Source organism: Sciurus vulgaris (genome assembly GCF_902686455.1).
Source record: "Sciurus vulgaris genome assembly, chromosome: 13".
NCBI lineage: Eukaryota > Metazoa > Chordata > Mammalia > Rodentia > Sciuridae > Sciurus > Sciurus vulgaris.
Window position 1 is genome coordinate 98196075 of NC_136474.1, and position 15604 is coordinate 98211678.

General features: G+C 54.0%; 2 protein-coding genes across 9 annotated transcripts in view; one reads left to right on the forward strand and one right to left on the reverse strand.

The window, feature by feature from the left end:
- Positions 1 to 6061, forward strand: part of ZNF236 (zinc finger protein 236) — an 85282-nt gene extending 79221 nt beyond the window's left edge. For all 3 annotated transcript variants that reach the window (XM_079108245.1, XM_079108246.1, XM_079108244.1), the window contains exons 30-31: positions 2484 to 2660; positions 3861 to 6061. In XM_079108245.1, the coding sequence (XP_078964371.1) occupies positions 2484 to 2660; positions 3861 to 3982 (299 nt within the window). In that variant the 3' untranslated portion in view covers positions 3983 to 6061. The remainder of the gene's footprint in view (positions 1 to 2483; positions 2661 to 3860) is intronic.
- A 7101-nt stretch (positions 6062 to 13162) lies between these two features.
- The window catches only part of MBP (myelin basic protein), a 79068-nt gene continuing 76626 nt past the window's right edge, over positions 13163 to 15604 (reverse strand). For all 6 annotated transcript variants that reach the window (XM_079108263.1, XM_079108268.1, XM_079108266.1 and 3 more), the window contains one exon: positions 13163 to 14665. In XM_079108263.1, coding sequence (XP_078964389.1) covers positions 14621 to 14665 — 45 coding nt within the window. In that variant the 3' untranslated portion in view covers positions 13163 to 14620. The remainder of the gene's footprint in view (positions 14666 to 15604) is intronic.

Below are 15604 nucleotides of genomic sequence, written 5' to 3' on the forward strand. Positions count from 1 at the left end.
GGGCTCTGCGTTCTTCACGGGCCTTGTCCACACGTTCCATTCTTCCCTGGCTTCTGGTCGTGTGCTCTCCTCACTGGCTGCTTCAAGGGAGAGTCTGCTGCTTGCACCATCTCCACAGGAGTGGACGCCATCAGGCGTGTGCTCCTGGGCCACCTTCCCTGCCTCCAGCCGAGCAGTGGAGGGCTCCTGCCCGCCCTCCAGCCCACATCCTCGTCTCTCTTCTGTCTTCAGACTTCCTGTCCCACCTACCTCTGCTCAAGCCTCTTGTCCTAGGGAAAAACAAGCACAGAGACTGCCCGGGGCCACTCTCAGCCTGTCCTGCCCCTATTGCCAGGGTATCGCCCCACCTCCTCCTGCCCCATCACCCCGCATTAGCCAGTCAGCAGGACCAGGTCCCTCTGGCTGTGTCCACTGCTCCCGTCCAGAGGCCAGCCAGCCAGACCTGTGAGGCGAACCTGAGGCCCTCATCCCTTCCACCCCTGGGGCGTGCAGACGCACCCCCTGCCCCCATGCCGCCGGTTCCTAGCCACCTGCCCTGCTCAGCCTGCACTGTCCTCCGCCTCCTGCTGGCTCCTGACACCTCTTCAGGGGCAGCTTGCACATCTCTTCCCCAGCAACCCCTGTAGCTCCATGAGCCTCAGGGCCACCTGGCCCACGGTGCCCTGAATGGGTCTGTCCTCCCAGCCCGCAGCTCAGGGCATGAGGGCTGCCTGTCTTATTCTCGGCTGTGGCCTGGGCTGCAGGCTCCGATCCTCGTACCACCCGGTGTGCAGCACAGGGACTGCATGAAGAGCAGAGGTCTGTGCAGCGGCTTGCTCAGCGCCAGACAGCCCATTTCCTTTAGAACGAGGTAGAGGCATCGCGAGGGAGGCAGAGAGACCACTGGTGTGGACATCAGGGTGACATGGTGGAACCACGGTCCCTTCTGGTCTGCAGTGGAGTTTGTTGGGACTCCAGCAAGTGGACCTGGAGGGCTGTATGGCACAGTGGCGACTGTGACCCTCCCTGGAGAGCTGCAGCTCAGTGCAGAGAGCGCCGTCCACATTGAGCCAGATTTCCACTGAGCCTAAGGTCTCTCGTGTTTTGTTAAATATCTGTGACATTTCTAAAACTGGGGACTGAAATGTACCGTGTCTATGGTTTTAGTGTGAATATTTCCATTTTCTCAAGTATTCACTGCTAATCAAACTGGGTACATTAAGAATTTAAATGTTTTCATTTGATATTTTAAAAGCACCATTTATATTCCCGTCTCTGCATTTCTCCACTGTCTATAAGTAAGAGGGAACAGCAGCTGCCCCTGGCGTCCCCCGTGGCTGCATGGGTCCTGTGGTGGTAAACGTTTTCTAATTTGCAGGTTGCCTAGTGCCATCTCATGTCCCTTGATGAGCCTTCTGTCACATTCTCATTTGGGGTGGAAGTCCTGGCTAGATGCCCTCCTCCAGTGACTGAGCCCTGAGAGCAAAGACAAGTGCGGCCTGAGCCACCGAGGGCACCAGGCTGAGCAGCTGCTCCCTGCAGCCGCTGGGCTTCTCAGGGCCCGTCCGCCCTCTCAGGTCACTGGCATCCTTTCCAGCTGTTTTAAGTCACCAAGTCGTCTGCGACCTGAGGAGACGCGAGGGCGGGGAGTGGGTTAGCTTCTGCCCTTACCAAGTTGTGGTGCTGGGACGCCGCGGTCAGGCCTCGCCTGCGCTCAGGTGCTCTGGGAGGCTCCCTCCTGGGCCGCCCCAGCCTCCTGTCACCTCGGAGCGCAGCAGCATGGGTGGCCTCCGTCCTTCCTCCCTGCAGCCCACAAGCATGGAGGAGTGAGACCCTATTGTCAGTGGTGAGGGTGAGGGCAGAGGCCCTCTCTGCTCTGCTGCAGCCCCGCGGCCCCCACAAAGAAGGAAGAATGGGCCAGCACAGCTCGTGCCAGAGCCGTTGGCACCAGGCATGCCTGGGAGGAGCAGCGGGGCCTGCAGTGCAAGCGGGCTCTGGAAGCCTGTGGGAAGGGCCACTGCACAGAGCAGCAAGGGGAGAAGCCACACCACCCCGGGGACTGGGAAGAAGGCCCCGGAGGGGGACCGCGCCCTGGTGGTCGTCCAGGTGGCTCCTCACAGGCGTTGGACGTGGCAGCTCTGCCCTCCGCTGTCCCACTTGTGCGTCAGCGTCAAAGCAACTAAATAGAATATTAACATGCGTCCCTTTTACCGTATGGTAAATGGATTTGATTCTCTGTCCTTTCTGCACAAAATGCATCAGAGATGTGTTATGTAAACTACGTGTTCTGCTTTTATTTCTGCATGCTTCTGTGGCTTTGGGTAGCTTTTGATCAGTTTTAGTTTGTGTCTTAGCATGAAGTGGATTTTCCAGAGTCCTGCTCATTAGCAATCTGCACGAGAACCCTGGGAAGACCATCACTGTGGTCTTTTCAAAAATCGTACCTTTTTTCCCGAAAGGGTATCATTCCTTGAACGTGGCACTGACGGTGGCTTTCCCTGCAGGAGAGCGGCCGTTCCGCTGCACGCTCTGTGAGAAGGCCTTCAACCAGAAGAGCGCCCTGCAGGTGCACATGAAGAAGCACACCGGGGAGCGGCCCTACAAGTGTGCCTACTGCGTCATGGGCTTCTCACAGAAGAGCAACATGAAGCTGCACGTGAAGCGGGCCCACAGCTTCGCAGGTGAGGCCTCCCTCGGGAGCAGGCTCTCGGCCGCGAGTCTTGTGCGCTGTTCCATGCAGTTCGCACGGTGGCCTGTGTGGCATGCGTCCACCTAGTTTATGGGGAACAAGACCTGGTTGGAGAGGCCAGGAGGGGTGAGGTCCGTGGGCAGAGCAGGCCCGGAGGCCAGGGCGTTGGTTGCTCTGGTCTCTAGTGTGGCCCTGCTGGCGTCTCAGCCGTCCTGGCTCAGAGGGACGTGCTGGGGCAGTCTGCACACTGATGTGCCTGAGTGGGGCGCCACTCACACGTGCACGTAGAATCCCAGGAGGCCAGACGTCCCGTTTATTAGAGGATGTAGAAGTTCCTCAGGAGCAAGGTGCCACCCAGAACCTGTACCCAGGCAGCATGCTTGATGTGCTTGCTTCTTACTAGACAAGCTGTCCACAGTGAGCGGTCAGGGCTGGGCATCCCAAGCTGCTGCACCATGTCTGACTGCAGTATTACTGGAGGCCCTGCCCTGTGCTCATCAGGTCAAGGGCTATTTCAGTGCCCAGGGGACAGGGTCAGCCTGCCTCCTGGGCCTCAGTTTGTCTGTGTTGATCCACTAGGGTCTCTCACAGCAGAACAGGCGGTGTCAGTGTGAGCCGAGGCCTGTCCTCTCTCGCTATTTCCCACGCAACGCTTAGCACCAGGGCCTTTACTTAAGGAAGAAATGAGGACAGATGCCCGGAGTGGGCCGCCTGGTGCCAGCAGCTGTGCTGGGAGTGTGGACATTAAGTCCGCCAGGAGCTCTGGTGTGAGCAGGGGTTTGCAGCTGTTGGGAGTGACTAGTGTGTGCACGATGGTGCGCTCTGCGAGTGATGGCAGGCCGTCCTTTGTGCGTCCAGTGGGCTGCACCTGGAGGTGTCCGGGGCATCCGAGGGGTAGAAGGAGCAGTCCGTACTGGGGGATGTCCCTCCAACACCTGCTCCATAGAGCTCCTGCTTTCCTTCCTCTTAGACAGCCGTCCCTGTGGACGTGGGCTGCTACCCACTGGTCCCTGGTGCCCTGTGGACACTGAGTGCCCGGTGCTGCTTGCACCCCATGCTGACTCACCCACAGAGTTGGTCAGCCCAGCTCAGACCCTTCTTTCTTTCCCCGAGCGGAGAGTCGGGTGGTGCCGTCCTGGCGGCTGGTCTCCTTGAAGGCACCTGAGGCTGCTTTCCTTTTGCTGCCTTGCAGGGACCTTGCAGGGCACAGCTGCTGCCCCGCAGCAGGATGGGGAGGAGCTGAGGACCCTGCACCTGGAGGAGGTCGTGCAGGACGCTGCGGGCGAGTGGCAGACCCTCACCAACGTGTTCTGACGCAGCGGAGGGTACCTGGGGCTCCTGAAGCTACTGGTGAAGAACACAGTGCTCGGAATCTCTGTTTTGAAGCTTCAAGAGTTGAAAATGTACCACGATAGTTTTTTAGCTATAAAATTATTTAAAGAATCATTGTCTTTCAGAGACTTAGAGGAAAAAACTGGGAAAAATGTAAACATGTTCTCATTTGTCCACGAATCACTGAACTCAGGTACTACAACAGTCAGCGTCACGCTCTCCATGGCCAGTGTATCCAGTTAAAAAGAAATTAACTGGATCTTACTATCATTGTAGTGTGATTTCTTTGTATTAGCAAAGACAAAAGTCAACATGGAAAAAGTATGTAAGATTTTCCTTCATGCTTTCTGTTCTAAGAAGCATCGCTTACAAAACAAACCTAAGATGGGTGTGTGAAGTTGAGAAGAATGTCGTAACACACAGGGAGGTCCCTCACGTTTTCCTCTGTGCATTTTGAAAGTCAGTAGTAGGCATCTCTTTTTAGCCTGTCCTACGTGAATACAGCTGACACCCTGAGAGATGGCTGGACCACCTCTCCCTCACGGGCATCTGGTCACCAGCTGGAAGAGCCAGGGTCTGGGGTGCCAGCAGGGAGAGGAGGAAACCTGGCCCCAGCCGGATCAGCCGTCCCACAGGTGGTGACAGAACTGCCGTGTGCATCTGCTTAGGCACAGGGTCCGGCCGCTGCAGAAGCTTAAGCCACAGGCTGCAGGAGGAAGTGGCAAGATGGCCTCCTGGGAACAGGTCGTGGCCCCACTGTCTCCACAGGAGGCTTGTTTGTAGGTTAAGGGTGAGAACCCCCAGGACCCCATGATTCCTCTTCATGCATAAAGAGATGTGTCTTTTATTTCAGGGAATTCTTTAGTGTCCTCAATGGTGCCCGCTGGACACGTCCCCACCAAGCCCCCCCCCCCAGCTGGGGCAGAGCGGACGTGGTGTGCGCAGCATTCCCAGGCCGGGGTCTCCACTCCGTGTTGGTTCCCTTTGGTTATTTATATGTTCTATATATAAATACTATGTACATAGGTATGGGCCTCTGTGTGGCTGAGCAGTATATTTTGTAAATAGAGCACTAGTCCCTGTCCCTGTGCGCCCAGGCTCCCCCACGAGCACTTCGGGCCCGCGTTCACGGTGTTAATAAATGGATACCTTTCCCTCTGTAACACAAAGCTGGGTTTCATTTTTTCTGAAAGATAATTGTCTTTGTTTTTCTCTCTGCCTCCCTGGCTCCAGAGGAGAGTTGTTTCGTTGTAAATACTGTGTGGACTTTGTGTATCGAGAGGAGTCGCTCAGACTCCGGAAGAGAGACGTTCCACTGTTACTCTGCGAGGGCATCTTCTGGCATTGTTGTTCACTTCTGTATCTGTATATAAGTGATACTGCGCTGACGTGAAGACTTTTGTTATGTGAAAATATTTAAGTCAGAAAACTGTTGAATAATATTACCTTTTTCCCCCAAACTACTTTGTGTATGTATATTTTTTTAAGAAAAGAGAAGCCTTATTTGACCTCTTGTGAAGCTGGACTTGTGAACCCTGCGGCCCCAGAGGCCATCCTGCTCACTGGGCGGCAGCATTTTCAGAAAAACTGTAACTGCAAGAGTTTTAAAGGCTCTGCTTTTAATGCACTTTTTCTTTTATAATTTTGTATTAAAATATTTTAGATATGTTGATTAATTTTAGTGAACAAATGTCCCCAAAGTTGAAATTATTGGAATTTAAAGTTTTTGTTCTTGCTGGTTTATTTATTTTGCTTTTAGCATTAAATGTCATCTCAGGACATCTCCAAAAGGGGGTGTTTAGTTCCTAGTTGTGTAGAGAGCCGAGTATAGTGACTGTATGGTTCATTGCTGTTTAAGTAAGGCCTTACCACGTTAATCTGAAGCCTACTTTTATTTTGGTTAAAGAAAAAGAAAAAAATTATCAATAATCCATTCTGTGTCTTTTCTCAGTTTATTAGCAGGCAAACACAAGATGTGTATGTATTATTTGGGTTTACTTTTTAATCATAAAAGCTGCTGCTTTGCAAAACATTCCTTGAAAATACAAGGTTTTGAAATGATATGATTTCACTTGAATGTTTGTGGTGTACAGGTTGATCTTTGTATTTTACTGGCTAATTAAGAAGTTGTTTTAGGAAAGAGATTTCTAGCCTCATGCGTAACCAGGGTTTTGAGGATAGAGAGCTGTATTTTTAGAACCATTTTCACCAGAGCATATCTGCTTTGGAATAGCTATAAATACAAAATGACATTAAGAAATGTGATTAATTTTTTCCTTTAGAAATATTTAAGATAAAATCGTTTGGCATATGAATTAATTTCAAGTTCAGATATGTTTACCAGAGAAGAACTTAGTGATATTCCTTTTACCTCTGAAGCCCAGACCATGGAAGGTAACCCTCCAAGTGTCTTCCTGAAGAGCTTCAGACTAAGAATCAGGGTACGGCGTGGCCACGGGTTCTGCACAGCGCCACCAGGGTCACCTGCTGCCACTGCCGCACAGGCTGCTTTTGTGAGTTTGTAACTGCCTTTAACCTGCTCCTGGTAAAGGAACTGTAAAGCACTTACGTAGGCTGAAAGAACGGATCCCCTTTCCAAAGATGTGAGCCCTAGGGCCACGCGAGGTAGCAGGAGGAATCTGGTGGACAAAGCACGAGGAGGGTGGTAGGTGAGGGCAGGAGCCCACTTTCACCAGTTCAGCAAGCACTGCTCAGCCCTGTCCAGTCCTGGCGGTGCCTGGGCAGGCGAGGAGGAAGGAGAGGCCAGAGGAGTGAGCAGCCTGCCTGCCACAGCTCAACGCCACTGTCCCCATGCCGTGGAAAGAGCCCCGCGCTCCAAGGCGGCACTCGCTAGGGGAAGTGTCTGCAGAGCGTTCCTTTGTATCCTCCTCCTTCACCGTATTTAAGGAAGTTTGAGTCCTAAGATCAGAGCTGCATCTTGTACCTTCCTTCGGACTTTGGTGGATTTGTTGAGAGCATGCTGCAGAGCGGCGGATTCTGGAAGTAGGTCTTGGTTCTTCCCATGGAGTTTCCTCTTCCCGAGGAGGAAGCTCGTAGCTCATCCAGGTCCTCATTTCAGCATTAAACCACCACTCAGACCCACGTGGCTGACACTGACGACGTATGTGAGAGTGCACCTCGCTCCCTGCCTGGAGGGTGCCCTCCTGCTTCCGAGTTCTCCCAAGGCTGACTTCGCTGGCGTCTGCCCTCCCCCAGGGAGTGTGCCTACGTCTCCTGTGGAGTGAGGGTGGCAGATTCTGGATCCAAAGTCCTCTTTTACTTCACTTGTCCATGTACTGTGGGTGCTTCAGGATTTTTAGAGTAGAATTTCAAAAGAGCCTATGTCCATACACCAATTTAGGGTTACACATCTGCTTGGGCCCTGGAAAGCAGTATTTTGAAATCTGGTTGCGTCTCTTGCATTGTCTAGAAATTGGGACAGCAGAATTGTCCCAATTCTGCACGCTGCACGCCCCTGCATTGACGTTTCTTCACTGCACCGGGCCGGACCCATGGTTGCGTGGCAGTCACTGTGTGGGTCTCCCCTTCCTCTGACACATTTGGTCCACTCGCCCCCTGCCCACCCACGGCGCCTGGTGGTTTCTTATGTGGGTGACTAACAAGCATTTAAAGCACTAAAAAAATAGAATTCATTAGTATCAGCGTCAGCAGCAATAGGCAGTGATCATAAAGGATTTTGCTATTTAATCTTTTCTATGTGTAACACTTTACAGCATGAAGACTTTTGTATTAAATCAAGTTTTGTATTATATTTGACAAGTTCTAAAATGCCATAGTGATTGTTCTTAAGTCACCACTGAAGAAAATTTAATTTTTTAATTTACAGAAGAGTTCTCTTTTTATCTTCGGAATTGTCTCATGGTCTATTTATACATTGGATGATATTTATTTAATCCAATTTTGTATTAGAAATGCATAGTTATGCCAAAAGCCACTGTGCTGGCTTTTAAAAATAATAAAGATAGTTTTTGTATTATTTTAAAACTCCTGTATATTTGCTTCTTGGGACTTGGGACAAGTGATCTCCACCTGGAGCTGGGTGTTTTCTCTGGCTGTCACCCAGTGAGGGTCAACACAGCAGGACTGGGTTCCCTGTGCAAGGCCAGCAGGCCTCCTGCTGGGGACAGCTCTGCTTCCTCCCGCGAGGAGGGCACCTGGATGCAGGTCAGTATGAGGCCAACTTATCTGCTTGCGAGAGACCCAGCTGTTGGACTTTCTGGAAATGCCAGTGGAGCTAGTTTATAGCTTCTGCATGTGAGTAGAGGTTGCTGTGTCACATTGCCTGCCGTGAGGAGTCTGGGTTGCGGTTTCTCTCCTGCGTGGCACCTGAAGGACAGCACGCCTTAGACCACCTGCTGCTAGTGCGGGAGCAGTCCTGGGTGTAGGTAGCGTTGGCAGAAGCTGGCCTCCCGTCCCTGAGCCCCCTGTTAAGCTCTAGTAGGTTGGAGTGTGCGGGGTGGGGAGGGGCTTTTTTATCTGCCAGGTTATGAAAAACTTCCTGGATTGTCTCTGCTCTTTAAAGTGCCTGCCCAGATGAGCTTTCCCAGAGTGCTCCACTCTCCAGGAAAGAGCAGCTTCCCTGGGTGATGGCAGAAGATCAGAGACAAAGGGGTCTGCAGCCCTTTCTTGGAGGGGGAGGGGAAACCAAAGCTGCTTCGGAGTTATTGACAGGTGGTCAGTTCACTCCAGGTACTGGAGACAGACACCCCTGGCTCAGCTCTCAAAGTAAATGGAATCGTTTTCTCAAATGTGATTGGCTTGCTCCACACTGAGCAGCCTTTCGTGACGTCTGGTACCGTCAGGTCTTCCAACGGCCCAAGGAAAACGTGCACACACCCCTCATATGCTCCTTTCCGCCACTAAACACATTTCCCATTTTCATTTCTCAGGAACAAGCCAGAAGGATGGTTTTGCACTGCAGTTTTAATAATGCAAGCACAGCAGTGGCTAAATCCCCTGGTTTAACCAGGCTCTGCAGGGAACTTTCTCCGGTGTAACACACACAACCCCTTTGACCTGACTCTGCCAGTGTTAGCAGTGCTGGGGAGCCATGGACGATGGTGGCTGCTGCTTGGACATGGGTTTCACCTTGAATTCTGACCTCGCTTGGAATCACCTTTCTCAAGTTGAATGACCCTGGTCTTTGTCCTTTTTGTATAAATTTTATTTTTGCAGAAGCTTCACATTTACAGAAAAGTTGTAAGGATTGTAAAAGATTTTTCAAGCCAGAGCTCTGTATCTGTGGTTCTGCATCCTTGGATTCAACCAACCATGGATTAAAAATATTTTTTAAGATGACAGACTTTTTTGGTCATTATTCCTTAAAACAGCACCCTAACTACTCATATAATGTTTGTATTGTATCAGGCATCATAAATAATTCAGAGGCCATTTAAGGCATCTGGAAGGATAGTAAGCATCTGCTGTTTTATGAGGGACTTGAGCACCTGCAGACTTGGGTTTGCTGGGGTTCCCGGAATGAGCCCCACAGGGTCATAGGACAGCGATGCTCACGGCTGCACTCCCGGGGGCGTCCTTCCAGCGAGATCGCCTAGCCCACCCCGTGCTCGGCTGTCTGTCTAGGTGGCGTGCAGAACAGCTCCCCCCCCACCCTCGCTACCTTGACCTTTCTGAAAACCTCAGGTCCATCGTTGCACTGGGCATGCCCCGTGCTTCAGGATGGGCCGGGCCACAGACCTTGGGACAGAAGAGTACCTGCCGAGGCAACATGCGTGGTGGCCTCGATGCGGCCCCGTGGGGAGAGCATGCCAGGTGTCCTCCTGCAGGCATCCCCACATAGCCAGAGCGCCCTGTGGGCTCGGCACCCCACACAGCCCAGCTTCTTGCTCCGGGTCCGCCCGCCCTCCAGTGACGTCTGCGGTGCTTCCTGCCGATGGCGTGGTGGCCACTGGCAGTGATCTAGCGGGCTCCTTCCTTCTTCGTTTGTGGTTGGCGTTCTGCCCTGAGGAAAGGCCCCTCTCCACCCTCATTTGTTCGTTCTTCTGTTTGCGCTGTCCAGGCGCCTGGCTCCTATGTCCTCCTGGCTGCAGTCCCTTAGAGTCCGTATCTAGCATGACGCTTTGATTCCTGACTGGCCAGCAGGAGCTCCTGTAGGGCAGGGTTCTGGTCCTTTGTTTTGGACACGTGATTCCTTGAGTGTTTCTTTTCTTTCTGGCACAGTGACTTGTTCTTCCCCAGGAGCCCTCTTCCTTTGGGTGGAGGGAATGCTTAGAAGCCCAGGCCCAGCTGTGCTCACTGCCACCTGGCCAGCAGGCAGAGCGGGGGCCTGCCAGGGGGCACCTGTCTGCAGCTCCTCGTGTCTTCACCTGTGTAGAACCGCAGCCCGCAGAGGTGCCCCGTCCCAGCCAGCACAGTCCCAGCACCTCATCTGCCTGCCTCCGTTGCCCCTGCCTCTCTCTGCCCTTTCCCACTGTCTGTCTCCAGCTGGCCTGTGTCAGCCCCCTGCTCCAACCTCCTCACGCAGCCTGGGCCTGGCCATACTGGCCCCAGGAAGGAAGGACAGAGGTGTCTCCTCCGTAACCATGTGTGTGCACAAGCACTTGGGGGCCTTCATCGCTCATTGCCCTGACTCTTGTATGTTAGAGGTGAAAGCGTCCCAAGAACACCAGTCAGCCATGCAGCTCAGGTTGCCCTGTCCCTCAGGACCTTGCCCCTGAATATGGTAAGGAAGGCGGGAGGTGCTGGCCTTGGTCACCTTGTTGGCAGGTTCTGCCTCCTGAGCCCGGCATGGGCTGGGACTGGGAAAGGCCCGGCTGGTGCTGGGTCTAGCTGCAGGGTTCCTCTACGGATGCTCCATCTTGTCCTCTGGGTGAATTCCAGGAGGCGGTAAGATTCTGGAGCTAGCTGCATGTGTTTGCTGCTTCCCAGCTGCAGAGAGTTGAGCAGAAGAGACCCAGAGGAGGGGGACCCACCCTGCCTCCAAGCTGTCTGAGAGTCCAGTGGAAGAACCAGAGGAATGACTGCTTCCAGCGTAGACGCCACCAGAGTGTTTCGGAGACTGGGAGGACCACCAAACCACAGCCCCGCTGCGCTGCACTTGGTCACTTCCACTTTGGTATCCCCTGTTTGGAATTCCACTAACTGTTCACTGTTTAGAGAGCCCACCATAGAGAAATGTGCTAAAACAAGGTGCGAATGTACTTCACTCTATCACCTTTACGGAAGAAGGACTAATGTTGCAGAGCCTTGGAATTTATTTTTAGTGCCCTTCCTTGGAGGGGTTTAGGAAATACTTGTTGCACCTTGCATGCACGGAATTGTCCCCCAGACCCGGAATCTGAAGCTCTGACTCTGACACGACTGCCGTAGAGATGGACCTTGAGGCCTCTGAGAGGTGGGGAGGCAGGACCCTGGTGTCACTGAGAGGAGCTCCTGCTCCCTGTCATGGAGGAAGCAGTGATGAGAGGCCAATCCGGCGGCTGGGGATGTAGCCCAGCTGGCAGAGGGCTTGCCTCACACGCACAAGGCCCTGGGTTCCATCCTCAGCATTGCATAAACAAATAATAAATAAAAAGGTCTCATCAGAAAACAGTGGGCCAGCACCTGGTTGGTGGACTTTAGCTTCCAGATCTGTGACAACAGAGCACCTGCATTGTCTGCGCCCCTTGGTCTGGAGCGTTCTGAGTTGGCAGCCCTGGCACGCCCATTCAACTCCGGAAGCTGCGGAACGGCTCAGCCCGCCGCTCAGCGAGCCGTGACGAGCAAGCCTGCGCTTGCTCTTCTGTAGTTTCTCCTTAGCCCCTGTTCTGTCTCCTGTGTTCCCAGCCCTGTGTCTTGTGCATGGCTGATTTTCCAAGGCCCCTTCACCACGTGGGAATGCTCATCTCTGAGCCAGTGTCCCCTCCAGCTGGCCCAACCTCCACCCTCTCTCCAGAGCCACTTCCTTCGTGCTGAGCACCCCACAGCCTGCGCTCCGGGGCTCTACCGCTCAGTCTCAAGTGTGTCCGCCCCCGGGGCCCGGTGGCACACTGTCCCTCAGGACTAAGCCGCAGTAGGTGGCTGTGCAGTTCCATGTGTGCGGCCCAGGCTCAGTGGCCGTGAGGCCGGTTCCGCACGTGCAGTTCAGGCTCCCTGAACACCTCCAGACCACAGCAGCCCTCAAAGCCGACTCCATGCCAAGAGCAAGAGCACCCACGTCCACCCGGCAGGTTCTGGGGATGCTTCTCACGGAACTCAACCTGGAAATTGCTTTTTGTCAGGGGGAAGTATGTTGACCTATCTAGATGCATGTTCCATGGCTCAGTTTTTATTTTCCTTTAACATATTTACCTGAATATTGCATTATCATGATAAATGCAGTATCTCCTTGGTTTACCACCCACTGTGTTTCCTACGTATGTAACTTGAAAATAGACTCGCCAACTAAAAGAACACAAACTTTTAAAATGTAAATATCTTTGCATGATTTTTGAGTCCCACATTCAGGAGGGGTTTGGGTAGAGAAGGGAAGAGGGAGGAGAGCAGCCATTGGGCTTTGGGTCAGTGGCGAGAGCTTGCAGAGCTCGGTGTCCTGGTGCCCAAATGGTGGCTTGTGGCACACCTAGGTTCTTGCACATGGTCCTTAGACTGGACCCTGGAGCAACATGCCCCCCAGAAAATGGGCTGCAGTATCCCAAGCTCATCCCAGCTGGGCTTCCTTCCCACAATTCCTGAATGCAGCTAGTCCTCACAGCAGTGATTCCGACAGAGAGGAACCAGTGTTCTGTTAGAAGCTACACAAAACAAAAGGGATCTCAGTTTATCTTTTTGAAATAGAATTATTGCAACCAAAGGCAATTGTAAGCCAAAAAAAAAATCCCTTAATGCTGCCTAGGAAACATTTTCCCGCTGCCAGGGAAACCGTATGTGATAAAAAGTAAGTCTTTCAGGATTCCTCAGTTCACATTGACAGGTTCTGACACTAGCAAAACAGCAAGATGTAGGTCAACTTTGACCTCTTCTCTTCGGAGCAGTTAAGATCCCTTTCCTGAGAGCTGGCATTGCCCTCTGGTTGTTGAGGTGTGGCATCTGACCATCCACCTGTAGAGGGGGCGTCAGTGGCTGGGACTGTGCCCCTGCACCGAGCGCTCCTGAGGTGGAGTACCAGGCTCCACACTGAATGAGACATCGGGCAAAGATGGCTGCAAGTTCATTATTTTATTTCAATATTCAAGAACAGTGAGGTCCCCGAGGACCCATCTCCGCAGCACCTGCTGTGTGGGCGAAGCCAGGAGTGGAGATCACGCCCACACTGCCCGGAGAGGCGAGCCCTCTTGTGAACAATGGGCGGGTGTGTTTCTGGAATCTGCTGCTTTTCCTCTGGCCCCCTCATGGCTGAGGCTATGTATTAGTAGGCATTACGTTAGACCACACTAGGCATTCAGGGTTAGACGGGGATCTAAAGATACATGTTGGCCTTGCACTATTCCTCATCCCGTGGTATGCGGATGGCACCGGTGTGGGACTCGGGAAGGACTCTGAGGACAAGCTCCATCAGGAGGCGAGTCTGCAGGGCAGGGTCGGGGAGGCACACAGAGCGGGCCCTCCCGAAGGGCGGCCAGGCCAGCCCTTGTCTGGGTTAGTGGCTCAGGAATGGGCACGCTGCTAAGTCGTTCAGTCGTTTCTAGGACGGGACTAAAGGGGGAGGTTATACGCTCACTGCGGGTTAGTGTGCCAATGGACACTGCCAGTGTGAGCCACGCTGGTCACACCCAATGCCAGGGACCGGAGTGACTCTGCAAGGCCACCCAGAGAACTCCTGCATCCCTCTCTGAGACGTGCCGTCTCCTGGACTCTCCTGGGCTCTGGGCAGGAAGCGGCTTCTTCACAGTGGCCGCTCCAGAGGCCACTTGCAGGAGGTCTCCGCGCCTGACTCCCCAGGCTGCCGTTTCCCGCCTGGGGCCATCGCCCAGCCCGTGTGCCTCCTTCTCTCCCTCTGCCACGCTCGGATTCTGCAGGTGGGGTGTGGGGGCCCCGCCCGGAGGCGCCCCCTTCTCTGTGCCGCCCCACACTGGTCTCTCACAGCTGCCCAGCCTGCGTTCACGTACCAAAAGCTCCCACGTGTAGTAAGCCACTCCTGGACTGTCTAATCCTGTTAGGAAAAATAAGGTGTGCTTTGGGAGGTGAGAGAAGGACGGGGAAGAAAACCAAGGAAGCGGATCACACAGTCCCCGCCCACGTTCTCTGGCTCCGCAGCGAGGCGTCTCCACGGCAGTGCCTGCCAGCGAAAGCTTCAGGGGGCAGCGCTGCCCGGCAAAAAGAAAGTCCAGCGGGGACGCAGGGCAAACTGGGGGACGCCAGGGGCCTTGGACCTACGAAGACCAGACCCCTGTGCATCAGGGCCACGGGCAGCGCACCGAAGACCCCGAGGAAGCTCAATCTTCAAATGAAAAGTGACAGTTTTGACCTTTTTTGTTTACATTTTTTGCATTTGACTATCGGCCAGAAATTGCCCTAGGGCGCCGTGCGCGGCCTTGGCAAGCACAGCTGCGGGTTAGGGTGGGTCGTCTGCGCTAACTAGCTAGTCCGCGCGAGCGGAATTAAGTTTCAGGCAGTTATGTGAAGAAGCTGAGGGCAGGTTCTGGACAGCGAGGCGGGGCTTCAGCGTCTGGCCATGGGAGATCCGGAGCGGCTGTCTCTTCCTCCCTGGGAAAAGGAAGAGACAGGAGTTAGGGCGAGCCTGTGGCCCCACCACCGTCCCATTGCTGGGTCACCTGGTCACCAGCCACTCGGGGCTCTCACTGCACCCTGTGCTGGAGAGGGTCATCCAGCCCGCACGCCCTCCTTCAGCCAGTGCTGCGGAGAGCTCAGCGCCGTGGGGAAGAGCGCGGCCCTGGCTCCCCACACACCGGCGGTCGCCGGCCGCTTCTGTCCAGCCGGCGTTCAGCTTTGAATGGGCACCTCATCTCCTCAGCCTGGGGATCCAGGTGACTGAGGGAGACTGAGAACAGCGGGGACGACCACATTTCTGGAAAGACCACGGTGCGGACTTCCTGTGTGCCCAGAAACACCAGTGTGGCCGTGGCTCCTCGCGGCCCTCCTGCCACACCAAGGCAGGTCATGGCAGAGGACATCTCCGCGCTGTGACCGGCAGGCCCCATGAGCCTCACAACACATGCAATTTGAAGGAAGAAAACGCTGCAACTGGACTGAGGGAGCCCAGGCGGGCAGCGACACAGCCTGCTGGCCGCACGGGCGCTGCCGAAGGGACCTGGGTCCTGACTCCGCGTCACTCGGACAGACGGGCGCTGCCCTGCTTTGTGTGTGTGTCTCAGGTTATTCAGACTCCACCAGAGCCTGCGCTTTCTCTCCGGCTCCCTTTTTCATCTTGGACTGTGTTTGGAACATTGATCTCTCAAAGATTCTGTTTGTCCCTCGAAAGCAAAGGGCTCAAGAAGCATGCTGTTTGCCAGGGCTGGGCCAGCACGGGAGACAGCACATCCCGTCTGTCCCCACAGAGCCCAGCAAGTCACACGGAGCCAGGGGTGTGCCACCAGAGCCAAGAGGCCAGGACGGGGCCGAACAACTTGTCTGAGGAGTTCTGTTTCCACAGGCAGAAGGTTTAGGGAAGTCCTGCCTCCCGAG